This window comes from Electrophorus electricus, chromosome 23 (genome assembly GCF_041902795.1).
Source record: "Electrophorus electricus isolate QZ-2024a chromosome 23, ASM4190279v1, whole genome shotgun sequence".
Taxonomy (NCBI): Eukaryota; Metazoa; Chordata; class Actinopteri; order Gymnotiformes; family Gymnotidae; genus Electrophorus; species Electrophorus electricus.
This window is the reverse complement of record NC_137519.1, coordinates 9123085-9140944: the sequence shown is the minus strand read 5'-3', so window position 1 is coordinate 9140944 and position 17860 is coordinate 9123085. Positions and strand designations below refer to the sequence as shown.

At 38.3% G+C, this 17860-nt stretch overlaps 2 protein-coding genes across 7 annotated transcripts; both read left to right on the top strand.

The window, feature by feature from the left end:
• Positions 1 to 30: 30 nt before the first annotated feature.
• apip (APAF1 interacting protein) lies at positions 31 to 3414 on the top strand. 6 transcript variants are annotated; one of them, XM_081705951.1, is made up of 7 exons: positions 31 to 221; positions 462 to 562; positions 638 to 705; positions 807 to 920; positions 1001 to 1136; positions 2149 to 2316; positions 3129 to 3414. In XM_081705951.1, the coding sequence occupies exons 1-7, from the start codon at positions 153 to 155 to the stop codon at positions 3226 to 3228; spliced, it is 756 nt and encodes a 251-aa protein (XP_081562077.1). In that variant the 5' UTR covers positions 31 to 152; the 3' UTR covers positions 3229 to 3414. The 6 variants fall into 6 exon arrangements, with proteins under 6 accessions (XP_081562077.1, XP_081562076.1, XP_081562079.1 ...); XM_081705950.1 differs by having other exon boundaries at positions 32 to 221; positions 638 to 701; positions 803 to 920; XM_081705953.1 differs by having other exon boundaries at positions 33 to 221; positions 653 to 705.
• A 140-nt stretch (positions 3415 to 3554) lies between these two features.
• On the top strand, positions 3555 to 15587 carry LOC145653171 (uncharacterized). The gene is made up of 5 exons (XM_081705956.1): positions 3555 to 4466; positions 5924 to 6178; positions 13948 to 13976; positions 14545 to 14574; positions 15229 to 15587. Exons 2-5 carry the CDS (start codon positions 5930 to 5932, stop codon positions 15233 to 15235), a joined length of 315 nt encoding a protein of 104 aa, XP_081562082.1. The 5' UTR covers positions 3555 to 4466; positions 5924 to 5929; the 3' UTR covers positions 15236 to 15587.
• The last annotated feature ends 2273 nt before the right edge of the window (positions 15588 to 17860 follow it).

The following is a 17860-nucleotide window of genomic DNA, read 5'->3' as shown; positions in this document are numbered from 1 at the left end:
CCGGCAGCTGAACTAAGGCCCTTGGGCCTTTCTCACATTGAGGCGCGCAAGAAAGTCGTAATGAAGTTGAAACGTCTGCATACAAACAATGGCTCAAGACTAGACAAGACCGTTTGTTTCTTTTTCGTTATGACAAGGGAGAGAATTAAAATATGTCCACAATATCTGTCCACAGCATAAACCACGGAGAATGCGACGACAGACCCACAGCTTCAGCGTGGGTAAGTAATGTAGTTAGTTTTCCTAGGCGCTAGCTAGCTAACCTAGTACAGCTAAGCTAAACGCCTACCTAGCCAATAGAGTATCGCTAACAAAAATATTTAAAATAATTTTCCAGTCATTCAACAAATAAACATGGCGACGGTTATTGGGACTCATGAATAATTATTCCAAGAGTTAAAATAAAATTAGGTTGATATAAAAAGTTAGATGTTAAGCTCTTAATAGGCCTGTCATTTCAGGATAAAGAACATCCGCGCGTGCTTATACCTGAGCTCTGCAGACTCTTCTACCAGTTAGGATGGGTGACTGGAACAGGAGGTGGAATAAGTATAAGACATGGGTAGGGGAACAAACAGTTAGTAATTTTTATTTATTTAATTTTTATGTTTACTTTTAAAGTTTGTAACAGTAGTAGTCTGTTTTTTAACAGAGACCACATTTATATTGCCCCATCTGGAGTTCAAAAAGAAAGGATACAGGCAAGTGATTTAAAATAAATTTTATATATACATACATATATAAAATTGTTGAATTAGGGAATATCTGCATTAGGTCACTGTTAAAAGGCAATTCTCTGCAGCCAGAAGACATGTTTGTCTGTGATGTGGAGGAGAGGGATATCAGCAGTCCACCCTCATGGAAGCAGCTGAAAAAGAGCCAGTGCACACCCTTGTTCATGAACGCCTACTCTATGAGAGGTGAGATTTCATATATACAATACACCTGGTTTTGTATTGCTAACCATGCTAGAAACCTTTGTAACCATGTCTGTATGCAGGAGCCCAAGCAGTTATTCATACCCACTCAAAGGCTGCTGTCATGGCAACTTTGCTGTTCCCTGGCAAGGAATTCCGCATCACCCACCAAGAGATGATCAAGGGTATTCGCAGAGGAAACTCTGGCTCAAACTACAGGTTGGGATAAACTCCATTGTAGAAACTGTTCCTTCACTATTTTTTGTAACTTGAGTCTCATAAAATCTAAAAAAAAAAAAATATTTTAGCTTATTAGTTCACAATGGCAGTATTAATGATTCAGTCACATTCTGAAGTTAGGAGTACTAGCAGTAATAGTGTGATTTGTCATTCAATATCTTAAGCACTAAAACATCATAGTGTTAATAAAGTGTCATTTATTAGCCACATAAAAGGGTGAAAACAGTTAATTAAACAAATGATGATAATGAGGTAATGAGCGAGATGAGTGTATATAGTGCATTTTGGGTTCCTACATTTATGCATGCAGATTTATGGTCCCAACAATTAATCTTTGAATTGCTTTTAAGGCATCTGAGTACATTTCTGAATGGCTGTCTGAATGTGTACTAAATCATGGCTTGTGATTTAGTCACCTTGTGTAGCACCTTTTATATATCCCATGAGTAATGTGTAAAATAAGTAGTCAAGCTGTCTCCTATTTTTGTAGCATGACTATCTTCTAGTCTGAAAATCTTATGTCCCAAATATCTACATCCCTCAAATGTTTGTCATTTGATTCAGTTTTACTTTATAATGCTTTTATTTTTATTTATATATATATATATATATATATATATATATATATATATATATATATATATATATATATATATAATTACATATTTATCTTCATTTTTGTTACTTTTATGACTTATGTTTTATTTTTTGTTTCAGTTTTATTGTCATGTTTCAGTTAATCCTATGAAAAATACTTTAAGAAACATTTTTATAGTTTTTTTCAAATATTAACAGAAATGGTAATATTACTGTTGTTATCTTTTTATTGATCTTGTCAATCAGTTAAAAAAGGGTGACTCAAAGAGTAACTGGTTTGAAAAAAGTAGAAAACATTTATTGACATCACTGTGAAATTTATATTGTCAAGTTGGAACAAAGACACTGCTGTCTTCTGAATGTTTTGTGTGTGCACATGAATGCACGTTTTAAGATATGATGAGACCCTGGTGGTGCCCATCATTGAGAACACCCCAGAGGAAAAGGACCTGACAGAACGCATGGCCCGGGCCATGGAGGAGTACCCAGATTCCTGCGCTGTCCTTGTCAGACGACACGGAGTCTACGTGTGGGGAGAGACCTGGGAGAAAGCCAAGACCATGTGAGATACTTGTGTCGTGATCTGTATTTTTCTGTAATTATATCTTCAGTAGGAATTTGAAGGGCTATGGCTGCACTATCCAAAGGGTACAAGAATATAACGGAACTGATTACAGAGTAGAAAGACAGCAATATCCATTAGCTATGATTAAGCTGAATACTGATTTTAGGAAATTCAGAACAACCTGACTAATGATTGCTGGCAAAGTTTAACAGAGATTCAAGACTTTTAGACAGACTATCATGGCAGCATTCTATAGTAATTTTCTGTTAATTAATGAGACATTCTGTGTTTGCATTTAATATTTTAAGAGTATTGCAGTTAAGATGATTAACGATTGAAGTGGATGTGATTCATTAATTCGATGCAAGAGCGCATGTGCGCTTAAGTAAAAGGTATACTATTTCCCATCCACCAAATTGAGAGCGTTTGGCTACAGTATGGCCAGTGGTGATTTACGAAGATATTGGCAAAGGAGAGAATTACCTGTTTTGTTTTGGGTGGGTTTTTTTTGTTTGTTTTTGTTTGTTTTGTTTTGCACAAAACCAGATAGGCATGGTTTTCTGCTACACTGAAAATATTAAATGAAATACAGATGATAAGCATGAATCTTTTGTAATTGGTTCCTGTTGTTACAGTGCCATGTATTGATCCTGGATCTGATAATATTCAGTGTGACAAAACAGACAAAACATCAACAAGAGCAGTCAGTTTCCATAGCAATGTATGTGAATATATTACCAAACAGTCTGGTAAGTCATTGCATATTTGATAGACTCACTCATTGTACAATAATTTCTGCCTTTTTCCAGGTGTGAATGCTATGACTACCTGTTTGATGTTGCTGTTCAGATGAAGCAGTGTGGCTTGGACCCATCCGCACTACCCACTGAAGCCAAAGGAATTGTTTGATGTTCGAGCCTTTGCTGACATCTTCAGCCTTTTTGCAGAGGTGGTTAATGAGCCATAAATTTCTACTGTCACCCAGCAAGAATTGCTGTCCTTCAGTCAGATGCAGGCTATTGTGATACTTGGTTGGATATAACATAAAAATATAAATATCACCATTTCATAAATAAAAGTTAAAACTACCTTGTTTATGGTGTGTTCACATCAGCCTCTTGTATTGCTATACACAAAAAAATCAAAACAAACGGGCCCTAAGCCTTTTTGTGGTTGACAAAACTAAGTACATTTTAAACCTTTGATATTGTGTGTGGATTACAATAATAGATGGCAATGTACAATAATGGCATGTTTAATCAACTAATTGGCCCTAACATCATGTCACAAATGTTATGCAGTTTGGAAATTCATTTAATATAATTAAATGAATGGTGGCAAGTGGTTTTTTCAAGCATGAAATTGCATATCTTTTTCCCAGAAAACCTTTCACCCTATTGGAGCCTTTAATTCTCTCAGTGGATAGGTTCTTGAAATAAGCACATTTTTAGGCAAGTATTAGTGCTGACTCACTTCTGCACTTATTACTGCAGATGAAGATTATTGAAAAGTGTGTTTTCCTCCTGGGTGCTTGGCTACCAAAATTCAGACCGGTACAGCTTGTTGCTCTTTTTGGTATGTTTTGTCTTTTTTGTTTTTACTTTGACTGGGCATTGCTCATGCACTGCCATGTATAACATGTTCTGGTGATGCAGGATGCTGTTAATACTTTAGCTGTTACCATTTTATAAAATTGATTGTCTAGTGAATAATGTTATGGCTATTCTATGTCATATGTAACCCAGTACAGATCTCTTAAGCCACAAGGTGTCAGTCTTGTCCTAAAACTCATCTGGTGTCACCCATGAAAATGTAAAATGTAGGCTTGAATCTAACATTCATATTATTCAGGATTAATAAGCGTCCATCAAACTACTGAGGATTCTGTTAAATTTTTTTGGAAAGATGAGGTGTGGAGTGATTAAGACAAAGGCTTTTTTGAGATGGATTTAGTGAGGAGGGTACCACCCTACCTTCTATTGCCATTTTCACCAGCAGTGTTCTCCTATCGTTCCCTCCTCCCAGTCTGTTTGAATGAATATTATTCCCAGAGGGGCTGTAACTCACAGGCTGCCCACGTCTGCTGGAGGCTGTTGGGCTGGGCTAGGCTGATTCAACCCCTCTGTGAAAGCTCTCTCAGTCCCTTCGTAAGTACACCTCAGCTGCAGTCATACCTGCTGATCCCAGCGAGACAAATCATAGCCCAATTCTCATTGGACTTACTTGTTCTAGTTGAGTTAATTTAAGAGAAGTTGAAATTTTTGCTTGGTGCCTAATCTGTTGGAGCTGGCACATTGGTGTTTTAACTATAAGCCAGGATTGTTCAAAAGAATCTCACTAGGTCAGTAATTGAGGGAGACCTGAACCGTAACAATGTTATCACTGTCATCTAAACATTTGTGAATGCATCAAACTTTTTTATAGAGTACATGGTCACTCAAATCAGCTAAATGCTAGTCCATTAGATCTATACATTTCCTATATGTGTTCATACATCTGATTTTCCATAAGTAATTGGATTATTCTTGCTTCATAACAATGTCTATATTATGATGACCTGCTTTACAGGGATTGACACATCTTTAGTCCTCACATTAGGGGACATCAGGCTCTAGATGTAAAAGTCACATTTAGAATGAATTCTAGATCTTTTTTTGGCTCCCTTGTGCACGAATCAGTGTTTTTGGCAATGCCAGACCCCTGAAATGAGAGTGTACAAAATGGGCTGAGATTCATATTCTTCCGCCCAATATAAATGTAGTATTTTCAAAATAAAACTAACATTCTTCAAACTAACATCAGAATCATTGTTTCAAAATCTACTGTGCTACAGGGCACAGCCAAAATGACAGAAACTGTCAAACTTATGGACCACACCATTCACAAGACATCTAGTGGATATTAATTTAAGATCAGTAAACTAGATGTGCGAACATGGTATTTATTAAAGACCTTCAGCAGGCAGTCACGCTAATTATCCAAATTAACGCAGCTGAGTCATGCATGCTTTTCTCACCAAAGGAAGGTGCTATGTTAATGTGCGACTTACAGCACAATGCTGTGATCCTGCTAGGGGCAATTTCCCGTTACTTGGCACATGCCATAGTTGAAATCGAGGTCCCGTCTTTACGTCAGCGCCTATAGACACCGGACACAATCGCTGACATTTCGCTGTCTTTCATTCCGTGAGACAATTTGCTAACTTGTGATTGTTGTGTCCAACGTGTGTATGTTAGGTGCTTTGCTGACAGCATTTCTATCCTGCACTGATGTAGTCCTGATGCTGTACCACTTTAAGTCTTTATTATAGCCTTATACACATGCATCAGAATACACAAGCATTGTGTAGCGTGAATAGAAAACCATGTAGAAAAGAGAGCTGCACTGTTTGCACAGCTAAGCATTTAAGCTGAAACATGACAGAAAACGTTGTTGCTTGAAGAAATCAGTAGGTTTGTGAAATAGGTAACGTGCGGTAAAGAGTACATAGCTGTCTTTGTCCATACACCGTCTATCTGAATAGAGGAGTAATTCATGTCTGTCCGTCTCCCTCCCTCTGCCTCCCTCCTCCCTTTCTTACTCCGCCTGCTGGGGGAAATTGCAGTGCTGAATGGATCTCAGGAAGAGGAATGCGGCTAATGGCCCGAATACGCTCGCAGGGAAAGTAGAGACTGCCGTACCTGTTCATCAAAATGCTGGAGATGTATGCATTATCGTCCACGCGCTCCCTGACATGCCGGAATTCAGCAGAGAGATCTCTGGGGACAGGGTGGGAGGAGATGACCTGAGGCCATCCGGATTTCTTCGGGTTTCCCGATGCTTGCTACAGCCATCGCCTCGTATCGGGAAGCGTGTGCAGGTGCGATTCGTCACCCACGTCGATCCCAGGGACATTACTGGCCCTGACAACTGGAAAGGCTTTGGAGTGGGTTGCTCCAGGGTTGCGCATAAAACATTACACTGACGTAGCAGATGTCTTGCCTTAGCCACATGTTAAGATATATTCCTGTCGGTTTCTTGCAGAAAGGGATAATAATGGCTTTGACAGCAGACTTGTGACCTAAAAACTGAAACATTGCATTTCTAGAGCATAGCCAGTGTAATTGAATAATAACTTGACTAAAAGCTGATTTATAACTGGATTTTGACTAATGTATAAATATGTATTGTATCATTGTACAAAATTAATATGCACTACATAGTGAACTGTATGAAAAAGGAATATTTACAAGGCCATGATGGAAGTTCTACAGCAGCAGCAATAAAATTGTCTCTTTTTCCAAAAGGTAATGAAGGTCATCTCTTGTTGGACTATTTGGATGTCGTGGAATGAGGCAAAACAATGCTATACACATGGGGGGTAATCACAGCGCTCTTCTGACTACGCTCCATCAATGCCATGCAGTGGAAAATCGGAGCGTTCTGAGTCTGCAGGCTGGGCTGTGTCTCTCGAGACATCGATCATCTCCCTGCTTCTCCATAGGCTTTGCTTGTTTTGCACACATGCTCATTTGCAGATTGATTTGAGCTCCATCGATTCAAAGCCTCGAATCAACCAGCCATGTCTGCACAATTACAAGGGTGACATCTTTTATCCCTGATCATAGCTATGGTAAAACACGCTCAAACACTGTTAAGAGCCATCGTGGCTTGGCCTGGATTAAGAGTTTAATATGCAAAATCTGTTCTGTTTGTCTGTCAGAGAATATCTTTTAAATGGGCCATTTCCTACATAGCTGCCTATTTTCTTGACAGACTGTGCTTGTGCTTGTGCTTGGGCTAAATTACACTGCCAGTAAGGGTTTAATTAAAATTTCTCCTCTGTGTAACTCTACTTTATCTGTGTCTGAAGAATAAGTCCAAAGAGGACCATAAAATGCTTGTGGTGATTGGTGAGAGCTGTACCTGTCTTTCATGAAGGAAAATCTATTATCTCCATTTAAGGTTCAGTGAGAGGTAAAATTAACACTCAGTGGACACCCAAAGAAGTCAGAGCTTTAGCTTTCAAATTGTAGGGGAAAGAGTATTGTTACTTTCTAGAAGCTGTATAGGCTGTTGACCAGATTGAAAACATACCTTAACGTCTTCAATATCAGTATACTGTAGTTCACTATATTAAACTATGGAAAACAAAACTATTACCTTTTACAGTTAACATTATGTGTAGTAAATAGAAATAATTTTCTAAATAAAATAATCCTTTACCTTTCCTGATGATAGAATATAATGTCATCCTGACTAACCTATGACAAGGCCAGAGGAAATGGTAAAGACATTGAACACAATTAAGGGACTGATGTTGTACAACATTACCCTGTAAAATCAAACTATGAATTGACTGCCCTCTGAAGACACACAAAAATAGTTTTATTTTACTCAGATCAGACTCTTGTGGTTGGGAAGCAATCTAATGGAGTGTTTACTATAGGGGGAAAATAACGCTTTCACAAGCTGACAGGGCGAGCAACAACAAATATTGACATCTGAATCATCTCAATATTATTCCAAGCTTTGCAAATGGAAACAGGGCTCTGTAGCTTAAATTGCATTTATTCTGAGAGGAAAGCCCTTTGTGTGTGTGTATGTGTGTGTGTGTGCGTGTGTGCACGTGTGTGCGTGCGTGCATGTGTTTGTCTGTCTATCTATCTATCTATCTATCTATGTACAAGCTTTGTCACTTTGAGCCATAGCACCAAGTGTGACAAGTAGCATATGACTGAGGGTTATTTTTTATATCACCTTAACAATAATTATCCACTCAGGATCCATTTTTGTCCATTTAGGTAGAGCTTTTAGATCTCTCAAGCAATATAGCTAATTTCTGGTGCTGTGAAACACACTAAAATTGGACCATGAAATTAAGAAAGCACTCTTAGTAAATCTGTTTCATGCATCATATTACTATCAACTCAATGTCTTTCTCTCTCTCGCTGTCTTTCTCTTTTGCTTTCTTTCTTCTTCTCTCTCTCCTGTTTCGCTTGATCTCTCCTATTTTCTTCCCTTTCTTTGTATTTCTCAGAAATTGCTGTCTATTGCTGGGAGATTTCTATCAGAACAGGTTTTGAACTGAGTGGGCACACAGAATGTGTGTAGAATGACAATGAGGCCATGGCTTCAGCTCTAATATTAACTTATTGAAAGAGTCCCCAGGAATTGTCGTGCCATGCTTTCTTCAGAGCGTCAGCACAGTTATTGTTCTTTTAATGGTTCTTCTATTAATAAAGGCCATCTAGAAAGGTTACTCCATCAGGGAAGGAGAAATGAATAGAATTCAAGAAGCTCTGATGTTTAAATTCCCCTATTTTGTGGTATGGAACATTATGATTTTGCTTACAAAGGTTTTATCGGATGTATGTGAGACATATGAGAACCATTTTTCCTAAATTCCTTTTAGTTTTATCTTAAATATTCCATATGATCAATCAGTCATTTTGTAGCAGCCTCTCTGACTTGGGACAATTTATGGACTTTATAAAAATATATGATTTAGTTGATACAGCAGACATTTTCCAAATGTCAAATCAACAAAGAAGAAAATAAGAAACAGTCAATTTAGCCGAAGGAGCCAAAAAGCTGTCAGGCAAAGCCACAGGGAATTATAACTTGTGAACATTTTCTGGTATGTACCAAAAGGCACCTGGGCTTTTTAGATGCAACCATTCCCTTTTTGTATAGACTTTTTTCTCCCAGTTGCAAAAATAAACCAGAATTGAAATAAACCCTGTGTTGCATAACATCAGACAAATAACTCTTGTGGTTTCTATCTCCCTCCGCTTCCCTCCTGCCTCACACTCCCCATTTGTTGTTTATGATGTTCTGTTAGTTTAGCTATTCATTTCCTTAACCAGGACGCAGGTGCCCATACTGAGATTCAATTTTATGTCACTGATGAAAAGAATCCCTCCACAACAAGCAGACACAAGGATTAAATAGAATATTACTGTCCTTAGGGATATTTTTATTGAAGTAATGTAGTATAATCCATTAATAAATGTCAGTATAGTTATTGTATTCAGGACAGAGACTCTGCTCTGTTCTACACCTGACTTGGTCACAAATTAAAGAGAAGAGATTTTGGCCTTTAACATCCCTTTGCTGAAGGTGCTTGTATGGTTCACAAGGCATGGGTAGAGACCAAAGATGCATTCACGCAAACAGCGGGTGAGAGTACAGAAAAATCAGGGTGAGTTCAACATGCTAAATATCATATAAATTTTGACCCCATTTGGCAAAATATGTTCATATTTATTCTGTTTTGATGCCAAAGACTATAAAGGGCTGGTAATGGCTCATTGATCTTGAGAGTGACTTATTCTGCTTTGAATTCCATTTACTTCAGGACCTCTTCGGCAACTAACTGTGAAACCTAGAGGAAAAGTCTAAAAATTAGTGTAATGAATGAGATGAAAGGCTTGTGACATTCCAGGTAGTGACAGAGTTTGCCAAGTATAGTAGCTGCCTGAGGCACACTCTAGCAGCAGGATGTGGCGTTCAGGAGCATGACGTCAATGTGTGATCCCAATGGGAGCTTTTCTCTCTGGCTCTATTTTAATGACTTTTCGGATAGTGAGAAAAAGAAATACAGATTGACGGATGGACAGATAGACAGATGGACAAAAGGACAAAAAGATGAATGGATAGATGAGACAGAGGAAGGCAGGTAGATAAGTAGTCAGTAGTAATACTGGGAGACCTGCATGCGTGAGCTTTGTTGTGGACTTCACTAGAACCTGTAATTGAGATTTGTGCCGCCCTATTGTAATAATCTCATGATGGGTTATTTTAGTTCCTTTCTATGGAATGGTTAGCGTATAGCAAAACTGTCAGGAGAACAGAATTTGATTCCTCATGCCAAGAAGGAATCATTGCACCTGCCTCTTGTGCTCCATGACTTTTCTCTTGGAAAATCTCCAGAGAAAGCAGGACAATGGCTTGTCCTAGATGTTACCCTTTGCCAAGTTTGTCGTGTGTGTCAATCAGACTAAATAAAAAAGGCCCAGTGAAGCCATTACCCTTCTATTGTTTGAAAAGACATAACGAAATGGCTACATGAGACCTCCTGGAGAGAGCTTGTCCATCCTGCTCTATATAAATTTACCAGTCGACAAAGTAATTGCTGCACAAGCATTGATATACTCTGTCTGGGGTTAGCCTTTGATCACTTTGCTACATATTATCTTAAAAGTCACTACAAAAACTTTGTTTTATAAGGCTCTTTGAGATATTGTTCCACAAACATAATGTACTAGATATATGTATAAAGTACATATAGATATAGATATATAGATGTATACTAGAGGTAGTCCAAATTACAGTGACAGACACAACATTTTCCAGAGAAACAGAATGTTTCAAACAGGTTCTTCATCAGCTGTGCAAGCAAAGTTCAAAATGTCTTCCTGTTTCTCTGGAAACCTTGTGTACTTCATTGCAATTTTGACTACCTATACATCTCTTACTACAGTACACTGCTATAGTTACTCACCTAGAATCTTCTTCGGATATATATATATTAGAGATATAGATGTAGAGATAGTCAAAATTGCAGTGAAGTACACAAGGTTTCCAGAGAAACAGGACACTGTGCAAGAAAAGTGCACACTTTGCTCAAGTGCTTTGTGACGCACTTTACTTGCACATCTGATGAAGTATCTCTGTCCAAAATGTTGTTTCTCTGGATACCTTGTGTATTTCACTGCAATTTTGACTATCTCTAAATATTTTACTACAGAACACACTGCAGCGGTCCTTCACGTCCCTGTAACTTTCTTTGGATTTACATATTATATATAGATATAAATAAAGATATAGATGATATACTAGTTACCTTAATCCAGACCAGTTGATCTTTTTCACTTGGTAAACAATATACCATGGTATTGCAAATAACATGATGGCTGTTTGGGGTTTTTTGTTTGTTTGTTTGTTTGCTTTCTTGCTTGCTTCCTCACTTCCTTGCTTGTATGGGCTTCAAGTTGCTGGGGATATTCTCAAACAACCTGCAGAATGATTTCTTTTGACTCCAGACTGGTAGGGATCATCAGTTACATGTGTTTCTTAAGCCTAAAAAGAGACCACAAACAAAAATAAACATGTCTCCCTAAGATGAATTACAGACCCAGGTCTCGTTCTCCCAGAAAGCCTCCTGAGACAGTTGTTGCTGACAGAATAAAGGAGAGTTTTTGGTGCTTATTTTTATCATTACGTCTATTTCATGCGTAGTTTTTTTTTTGTTTGTTTGTTTTTTTGCTTTTTTATCACCATGGGAATCACATTTACTTACAGAATTGTGAAGCAAAAAAGCATAGCAGTTTTCTAACAGTTCCCTACTTCAGTACCTGTGGTGATTAATCATGTACCCATAAAGCTTTAGGTTCCTAAGGTAAAAAGTAAAAAATGTTCCAACACCATTTAGTTAGGGTGAATAAAAAAATTAAACATACAACTTTTCCCACTGCCCAAATACAACATCTTGCCTTAAGATTTTTAAGTATGATGTAAAAATGACATTCTACTCATAGTGCCTGTTATTCTTATTCTGTGTTATTCTGTTATTAATTTGATTGTTTGAATTTGGAGTTTGTGAAAATTGAATTATTTTAGTTGTAGTATACTCAGATATCTTTCCTGGTAAATAGCCAGATTTATCTGCACAAAAGTTAACTTTCTGCAAAAAAAATATTGCTTACTCTTACATTTAAAGATATGTAGCACATAGAACTATGAAATGAACAGTATCCATATTTAACTGTATCCTAAATGATTATGAACCATAGCTGATTCTGATTATCTGTAAAAACAGCCAATGGTTTTGACTAATAATTGAAATGTTATTATTGACATTAGTGACATATTGATATGTTATTATTATGATACTGACTTGGATTTCTAATAGTATTTAGGACCCTTGTGACCTTTTTCCATGTAATATGATCTGCCGTATCATGACTGGTATATTTGTGCTGGCTGCGTACCTTTCACTGCAGGAAGATGTGATAAGGACACTTTGTCATTCTCTGTGCATGCATGGAAGGAATTTAAATCACCTCTGCACATTTAGCAAGCATCAAATTATAATAAGAGGGAGGGTGGGAACAAAGGAAATATTAAAACACAGGGGTTGACAAATCACTCTAATTAATCAGACACTAGTGGCCCTCTCTGAGTCACATGCTGCAGGGTCATTCACCCACTCTCTTAGAGTTCTCCATACCCTGGACTGCTGAGGTTTGCTGAATGCAAACTGCTTTCAGATTTAGCCTTGCTTCCATCCCTTGGGCATGTGGCATTTTCTCGGTTTCAGATAACACATTTAATGCAATTTGTACCAGCTTAGAGGGAGAGGATCAAAAGGTACTGTGGCACTTGAAAGAATACATAAGTAAGGAGATAATTAAGAAGGCAAGCAGGATGTATTTGACACAATGACACAGGCTTCTGTGATAACCTCCACAAAGCTAAGCAATGTGCTGTCACCAACTGGGGAAAGAAGCCTTTATAGTAGTTTGCATATATATATATATATATATATATATATATATATATATATATATATATATATATATATTTTTTTTTTTTTTTTTTTTTTTTTTTTTTTTTTTCTTACATAGCTTTCCTTTTTATAGAGGAGACCTCTGAAACACTAAGAGCAGATAGGATATAAGGAAACTCCTTCTGGATGAATAAATGTATAGTGACTCTTCCAGCCACAGCTGCATGAAATCCAAGCCCCTATCTTTGAGAGGGCACACCACATGGAGTAACAGAGTGATGATGCCATGCTACATCAGAGTGTGGGTCTCACCATGTGGGGTTAACCTTCCACTCGCAATACACTGTTGCCTCAGGCACTGGGAGAGGATGGCTCCAAAGAAGCACAGCACTGACATCCAAAACCATATCCGTATCACAAAACCTCTAGCCCTGCTCTGTTAGGATTTTGGTCGAGCAACGGAAGTGACTGCAGGGCAGACAATAATCCCGACAGACTGCCACCTTTTGGGTCTTTGTTGAAATCACTGATGCATGATCTGCACTGATTGAAATTAAAAGGAAGAGAATGGTGAGGAGGGGATGAAACTGTCTGTGTTTGTTTTTTAGTTTCACTTACAGGAATGAATCAAAGTTATGCGTTAGAAGAAGGAGCACTAAATTGGCTTTGACAACTAGCAGACAAGTCTCGCCTCGAGATTCAACAATGTGCACAATACTTTTGATGTCTCTGCCTCTCTGCATGAAGTGAATTTCAGTCAGATCTTCTAATATTGGATCAAGTCATATACAGCATACCATTTTGCATGTCTTCCAAGAATATTCAAGTTAGTGTTATTATCCTATCATGTATGACTCACTGACACAGGATGAAGTAAAAGTCTACATGAAAATTCAAAATCTCTAGCCTAGAGTAAGAGTAATTGTGTATCATCCAGTGATGTATGTTTTGTAAATGTTCATGAATGTATTTTGAATATTATTGAATATACTTGAAGTTATCAGTCATTGTGCATGATATTGCTGTAGCATAAATCTAATACAGACTTTACACGTAAAATATTTTCACAGCCTTTAATACCTCATAAATGATTAAAGAGATGGTTCTTCAAATGTTTTTTTTTTATTCCCAAGCAGGCAGAGCAACGTTATCAGCACAGCATCTGGTAAGGCCAACATGATCTACAGCTACAGAAGCTGACATAGGGAAAGGCAAGACTAAGAAATAACAGTATTCCATCAGTCTTGTGTACAGAAAAGCATATGTGAGAATTAGTAGAAACATATGCTCTGACAGAATTTGGACAGCTTCATTAGACTTGAACGATTTTTTACTGCTTCCCCTCTCTATGTTTCCTCTGAACACTGAGGTACATTTAATACTCACTAGACATTTTATTACGAACACTACACTTCTATTCAGGGTTGGGAGGGTTACTTTAAAATGTACTGTGTTATAAATTACTGATTACCTAATTAAAATGTATACCTTTGGACTTTTGGATTACATTATAGCCCATTAGCTGCCAAAGAGTTTCATTACACTGATCCCCTTCAGTGCCAGCTAGTATGACCACCAACAAGGTCTCACATGCCCCTATTTTCTCTGAGCAGACTCATGAACAACTAAGGACATAAAACTTGAAGAGTGAAAAAAGAAAGAAAAAAAAACATTTCTAGTAGTACCTGAAGTTTATTAAAGTGTATTTTTTGTTGTTGTTCTTTACACTACAGCCCCCAACTGAGGCTGAGACATGCTTCTAGGTGAGATATCCTTTCTACATAATTGCTACCTTTTTTCTGTAATTTTATTGGAACACAGTTACCCTTTTTTGTCCTGATTATGTAACACTGTTACATGTATCCTGTTGCCACTCAAACTTACTAATACCATGTAAGGCCCCAAGTTTTGGAAACATTCCTTTGATATTTTGAATTATGTTGAGATGACTGTATCACATAATTGCTACAGATTTGTCAGTTACACATTCATACTACAAATTCTACCACATCCCAAAGGTTCTTTATTGCATTCAGATCTTGTGACTGGGGTGACCATTGAAGTTCACTGAACTTGTTGGTCATAGAACCAGTTTGAGATGGCTTTTTTAGACCAAATTCTTCAACTGTCCAGTTTCAGTGAGCCTGTGCCCACTGTAGCCTCAAATTCTTGGCTGGCAGGTGTGGTACCCAGTGTGGTTTTGGCCATGTATCCCATCTCCCTCAAGGTTCAACACATTGTATGGTCTGTGATGCTTTCCTGCTCAGCATGGTTGTAAAGAGCAGATATTGGAGCTAGTGTAGCATTTCTGTCAGCTCAAATTTGTCTGGACACTCTCCTCTGACCTCTCAATCAACAAGGTGTATCCGCCCACAGAACTGCCACTAACTACTTTTTTTTTTACCATTCTGTGTAAGCTCTTGAGACTGGAATGCATGAAAACCCAAGATGAACAGCAGTTTCTGAAGTTCCAGCCAAGTTTGCCACAGTTGCTCAGATCCCATTTTTCCCCCATTCTGATGTTCAGCATTTGATCCATGTCAGCAATGTGCAACAATTATATAACTGGCTGATGAACTGCATTAATGAGCAAGTGTACAGGTGTTCCTAATAGCATGGCTTTGAAGATATATTCAGAATGCTTACCTTTCACAAACACATTTTAGAGTCTGGTCAAGGGCCTTTTCCATGAAATCAACATTACAAGTGTCTAACTGAATTATGTGGTCAAGTACTCAAGTTAAATATGTTAAATTACAAATAAATAGAATGTCTATTTGTGCTTTTCATTTGGTCTCCCTTATATTATAAACCATTAGTAATAAGTTGCTGACCAAAGCTATTGGTTTTAAACTGAATTACACATTGGCTGCACTTATTAATTTACAGAGTATTCTTGTTATCCCAAATGGTGTGCTATTCCTTCTCCATATTGACATAGGAAGAAATCTTGTGGAAGTATTTTGACCACCACGCCCAAATGGAAAATTATGTATGGTTTTACATTTAACTCTATTGATAAACTATTCAGTCTGTTAATGTTGTTCAGCTAAGTAAAAGCATCCTGACAGGCCAAATGGTGGCATAATGAATATACATGTTAACCCCAAACAACATACACTATTTTCAGCCAAATCTTAATGGAAGCATTTGTTGAGACAAATGATGTGACATAAAATAACTTTACTGCTGCATTGAGTCAAGCAATTGAAAGCCAACACAAAAGATAAGTGCCTTAATGTCAGTGAACAAATATCAAGCAAAAAAGGCCATTTATATGCCTGTCTCCACTCCCAGACCCCCTACTAACTCCTGTTGCCATCAAAAGTTAGGTTTGTAGTACTGTGTATTCTGTATTAATAGACTTTCAAGACAGGGGAAATCAAATAAGGGTATCTCACACACATGCCATGGAAGATGAGGATTCACCCCAAGTAAACAACTGTAAAAGTGTTTTATTTTTTTCAGTTCAGTCTATTCCCCACCAAGCATCCCACCCACGTTTTTATCAAGTGACTGAATGACTGGTGAACCAGTCTCATCACTACAACAGTGAGAGTGCAAAAGAGAGGACAAGGCACAACACATGCATTCCCAGGATTCATCTTGGTCTCAGGAATGACCGTGTAAAGGACGGCTTGGTTTTTCTGCTGGGAAGTTGTTGGCCCCCCTGACAGAAAGAAAACAGAATTCTCATGAATTTAGTTTTAGAGGTTGTGGAACTTGATTATCATTCTGTAATATCAGGTCCCTGAAAGTGTGGAGAAGAAGACCATCAAGGTATTCCAAATGTGAAGATCTTGTGAAGATGTTTTGAAGGGACGGATCAGCTACTTGTTACTGAAGCAGCACATGGCAGCAATGCAATTAAGAAATCTTAATCAATGGGGATGATGTCATCAAAATGCTCCCAGTAGGGGAATGTCACTCTCATTGTTCATCATGGTAAAAGCATGTCACTCACAGACATACGTCAAAGCATTAGTGAGACCTTATTATGCTTTCCACTGGCCCTCTCTTTTAATTACCAATTAATGAGAGAAATGCATTGTCAGATCTACTCAGGATCAAATTATGGTAAGGGTCACAGTGCATGGGTGACCATCCCAGACTGAATGATACCTGCTTAGCCTAATGTAGGCAGGCTGTGCTCCTTTCTGCCCTCCTGCCTGGCTCCCTGAGTGAATTAGCCAGCAGACAAGAACGCAGAATTAGCCCTCTGCATCACTCTATCAGCCTGGAATGAATTCATTACTGTCATTGAAACACTGAAGGATCAAGAAGCAAAAGACAGCAAAGACAGCAATGCTTAAATGAGCAAATGTCACCCAAGGGAGTTTTGTTGATAATATAATTAGGGTGGATGAAGGAATGAAAAAGAGGTGGGATGGATGGATGGATGGATGGATGGATGGATGGATGGATGATAAATGAATCCATTATCCAGCTGAATTAGTATTTTAATATTAAACATGCCCCTTTAATTATAACCCTGTATACAATTACTTACCATAGCTGTTGCCCTGAAAAATGCTATAGTCAGACAAACAGCAGCACTCCCACTGTATCTGAACTCTCCCAAACAGGCAGACAGCTTAATCTGCATAGCCAGCCTGGAGACCAGGGGCATCACTGTGATGTTGATTCCTTGGCAGCAGCCACAACCCATTACTGTTCATTTCACTGGGCCTTTATCCTTGCAGGAAGCCCTTCTTTAATCTGTCTATCTCTGAGCTCTATCAATGCCTGGACTACAGAGAAGGGGCCAAAGGGACAGGGGCAAACCTAACTCTTTTGAGACTGTGTGATTTGCTAGAAATCCTGCAGAGCAGCTGTAGGGCCTGATACCAAGATTCACCCCCAGACTGCTGCAGCCCACACTGCGACTTCAGGCTGGCTCTTAACACAATTGTCGTCGAAAAGACAAAAGGCGCTTGTCACGGCCCTGAGATGTAGTCGCACTGTAATTCAGTCACAGAGGAACAACAGGCTCCCCAGTCAAACCTGAACTGGCTCTGCCTTTCTCTTCCCACTGGTGCCCTTGAAGAG

Bases quoted from the DNA above. Each gene is read 5' to 3' on its own strand.
- apip (XM_081705951.1), top strand. From the start codon at position 153: ATGTCCACAATATCTGTCCACAGCATAAACCACGGAGAATGCGACGAC. The intron at 921-1,000 runs GTGAGATTTCAT...GTCTGTATGCAG, and splicing joins GAACGCCTACTCTATGAGAG to GAGCCCAAGCAGTTATTCAT. The intron at 2,317-3,128 runs GTGAGATACTTG...GCCTTTTTCCAG, and splicing joins TGGGAGAAAGCCAAGACCAT to GTGTGAATGCTATGACTACC.
- LOC145653171 (XM_081705956.1), top strand. From the start codon at position 5,930: ATGGATCTCAGGAAGAGGAATGCGGCTAATGGCCCGAATACGCTCGCA. The intron at 6,179-13,947 runs GTGCGATTCGTC...ATTCCCAAGCAG, and splicing joins GTATCGGGAAGCGTGTGCAG to GCAGAGCAACGTTATCAGCA. The intron at 13,977-14,544 runs GTAAGGCCAACA...TTTACACTACAG, and splicing joins CGTTATCAGCACAGCATCTG to CCCCCAACTGAGGCTGAGAC.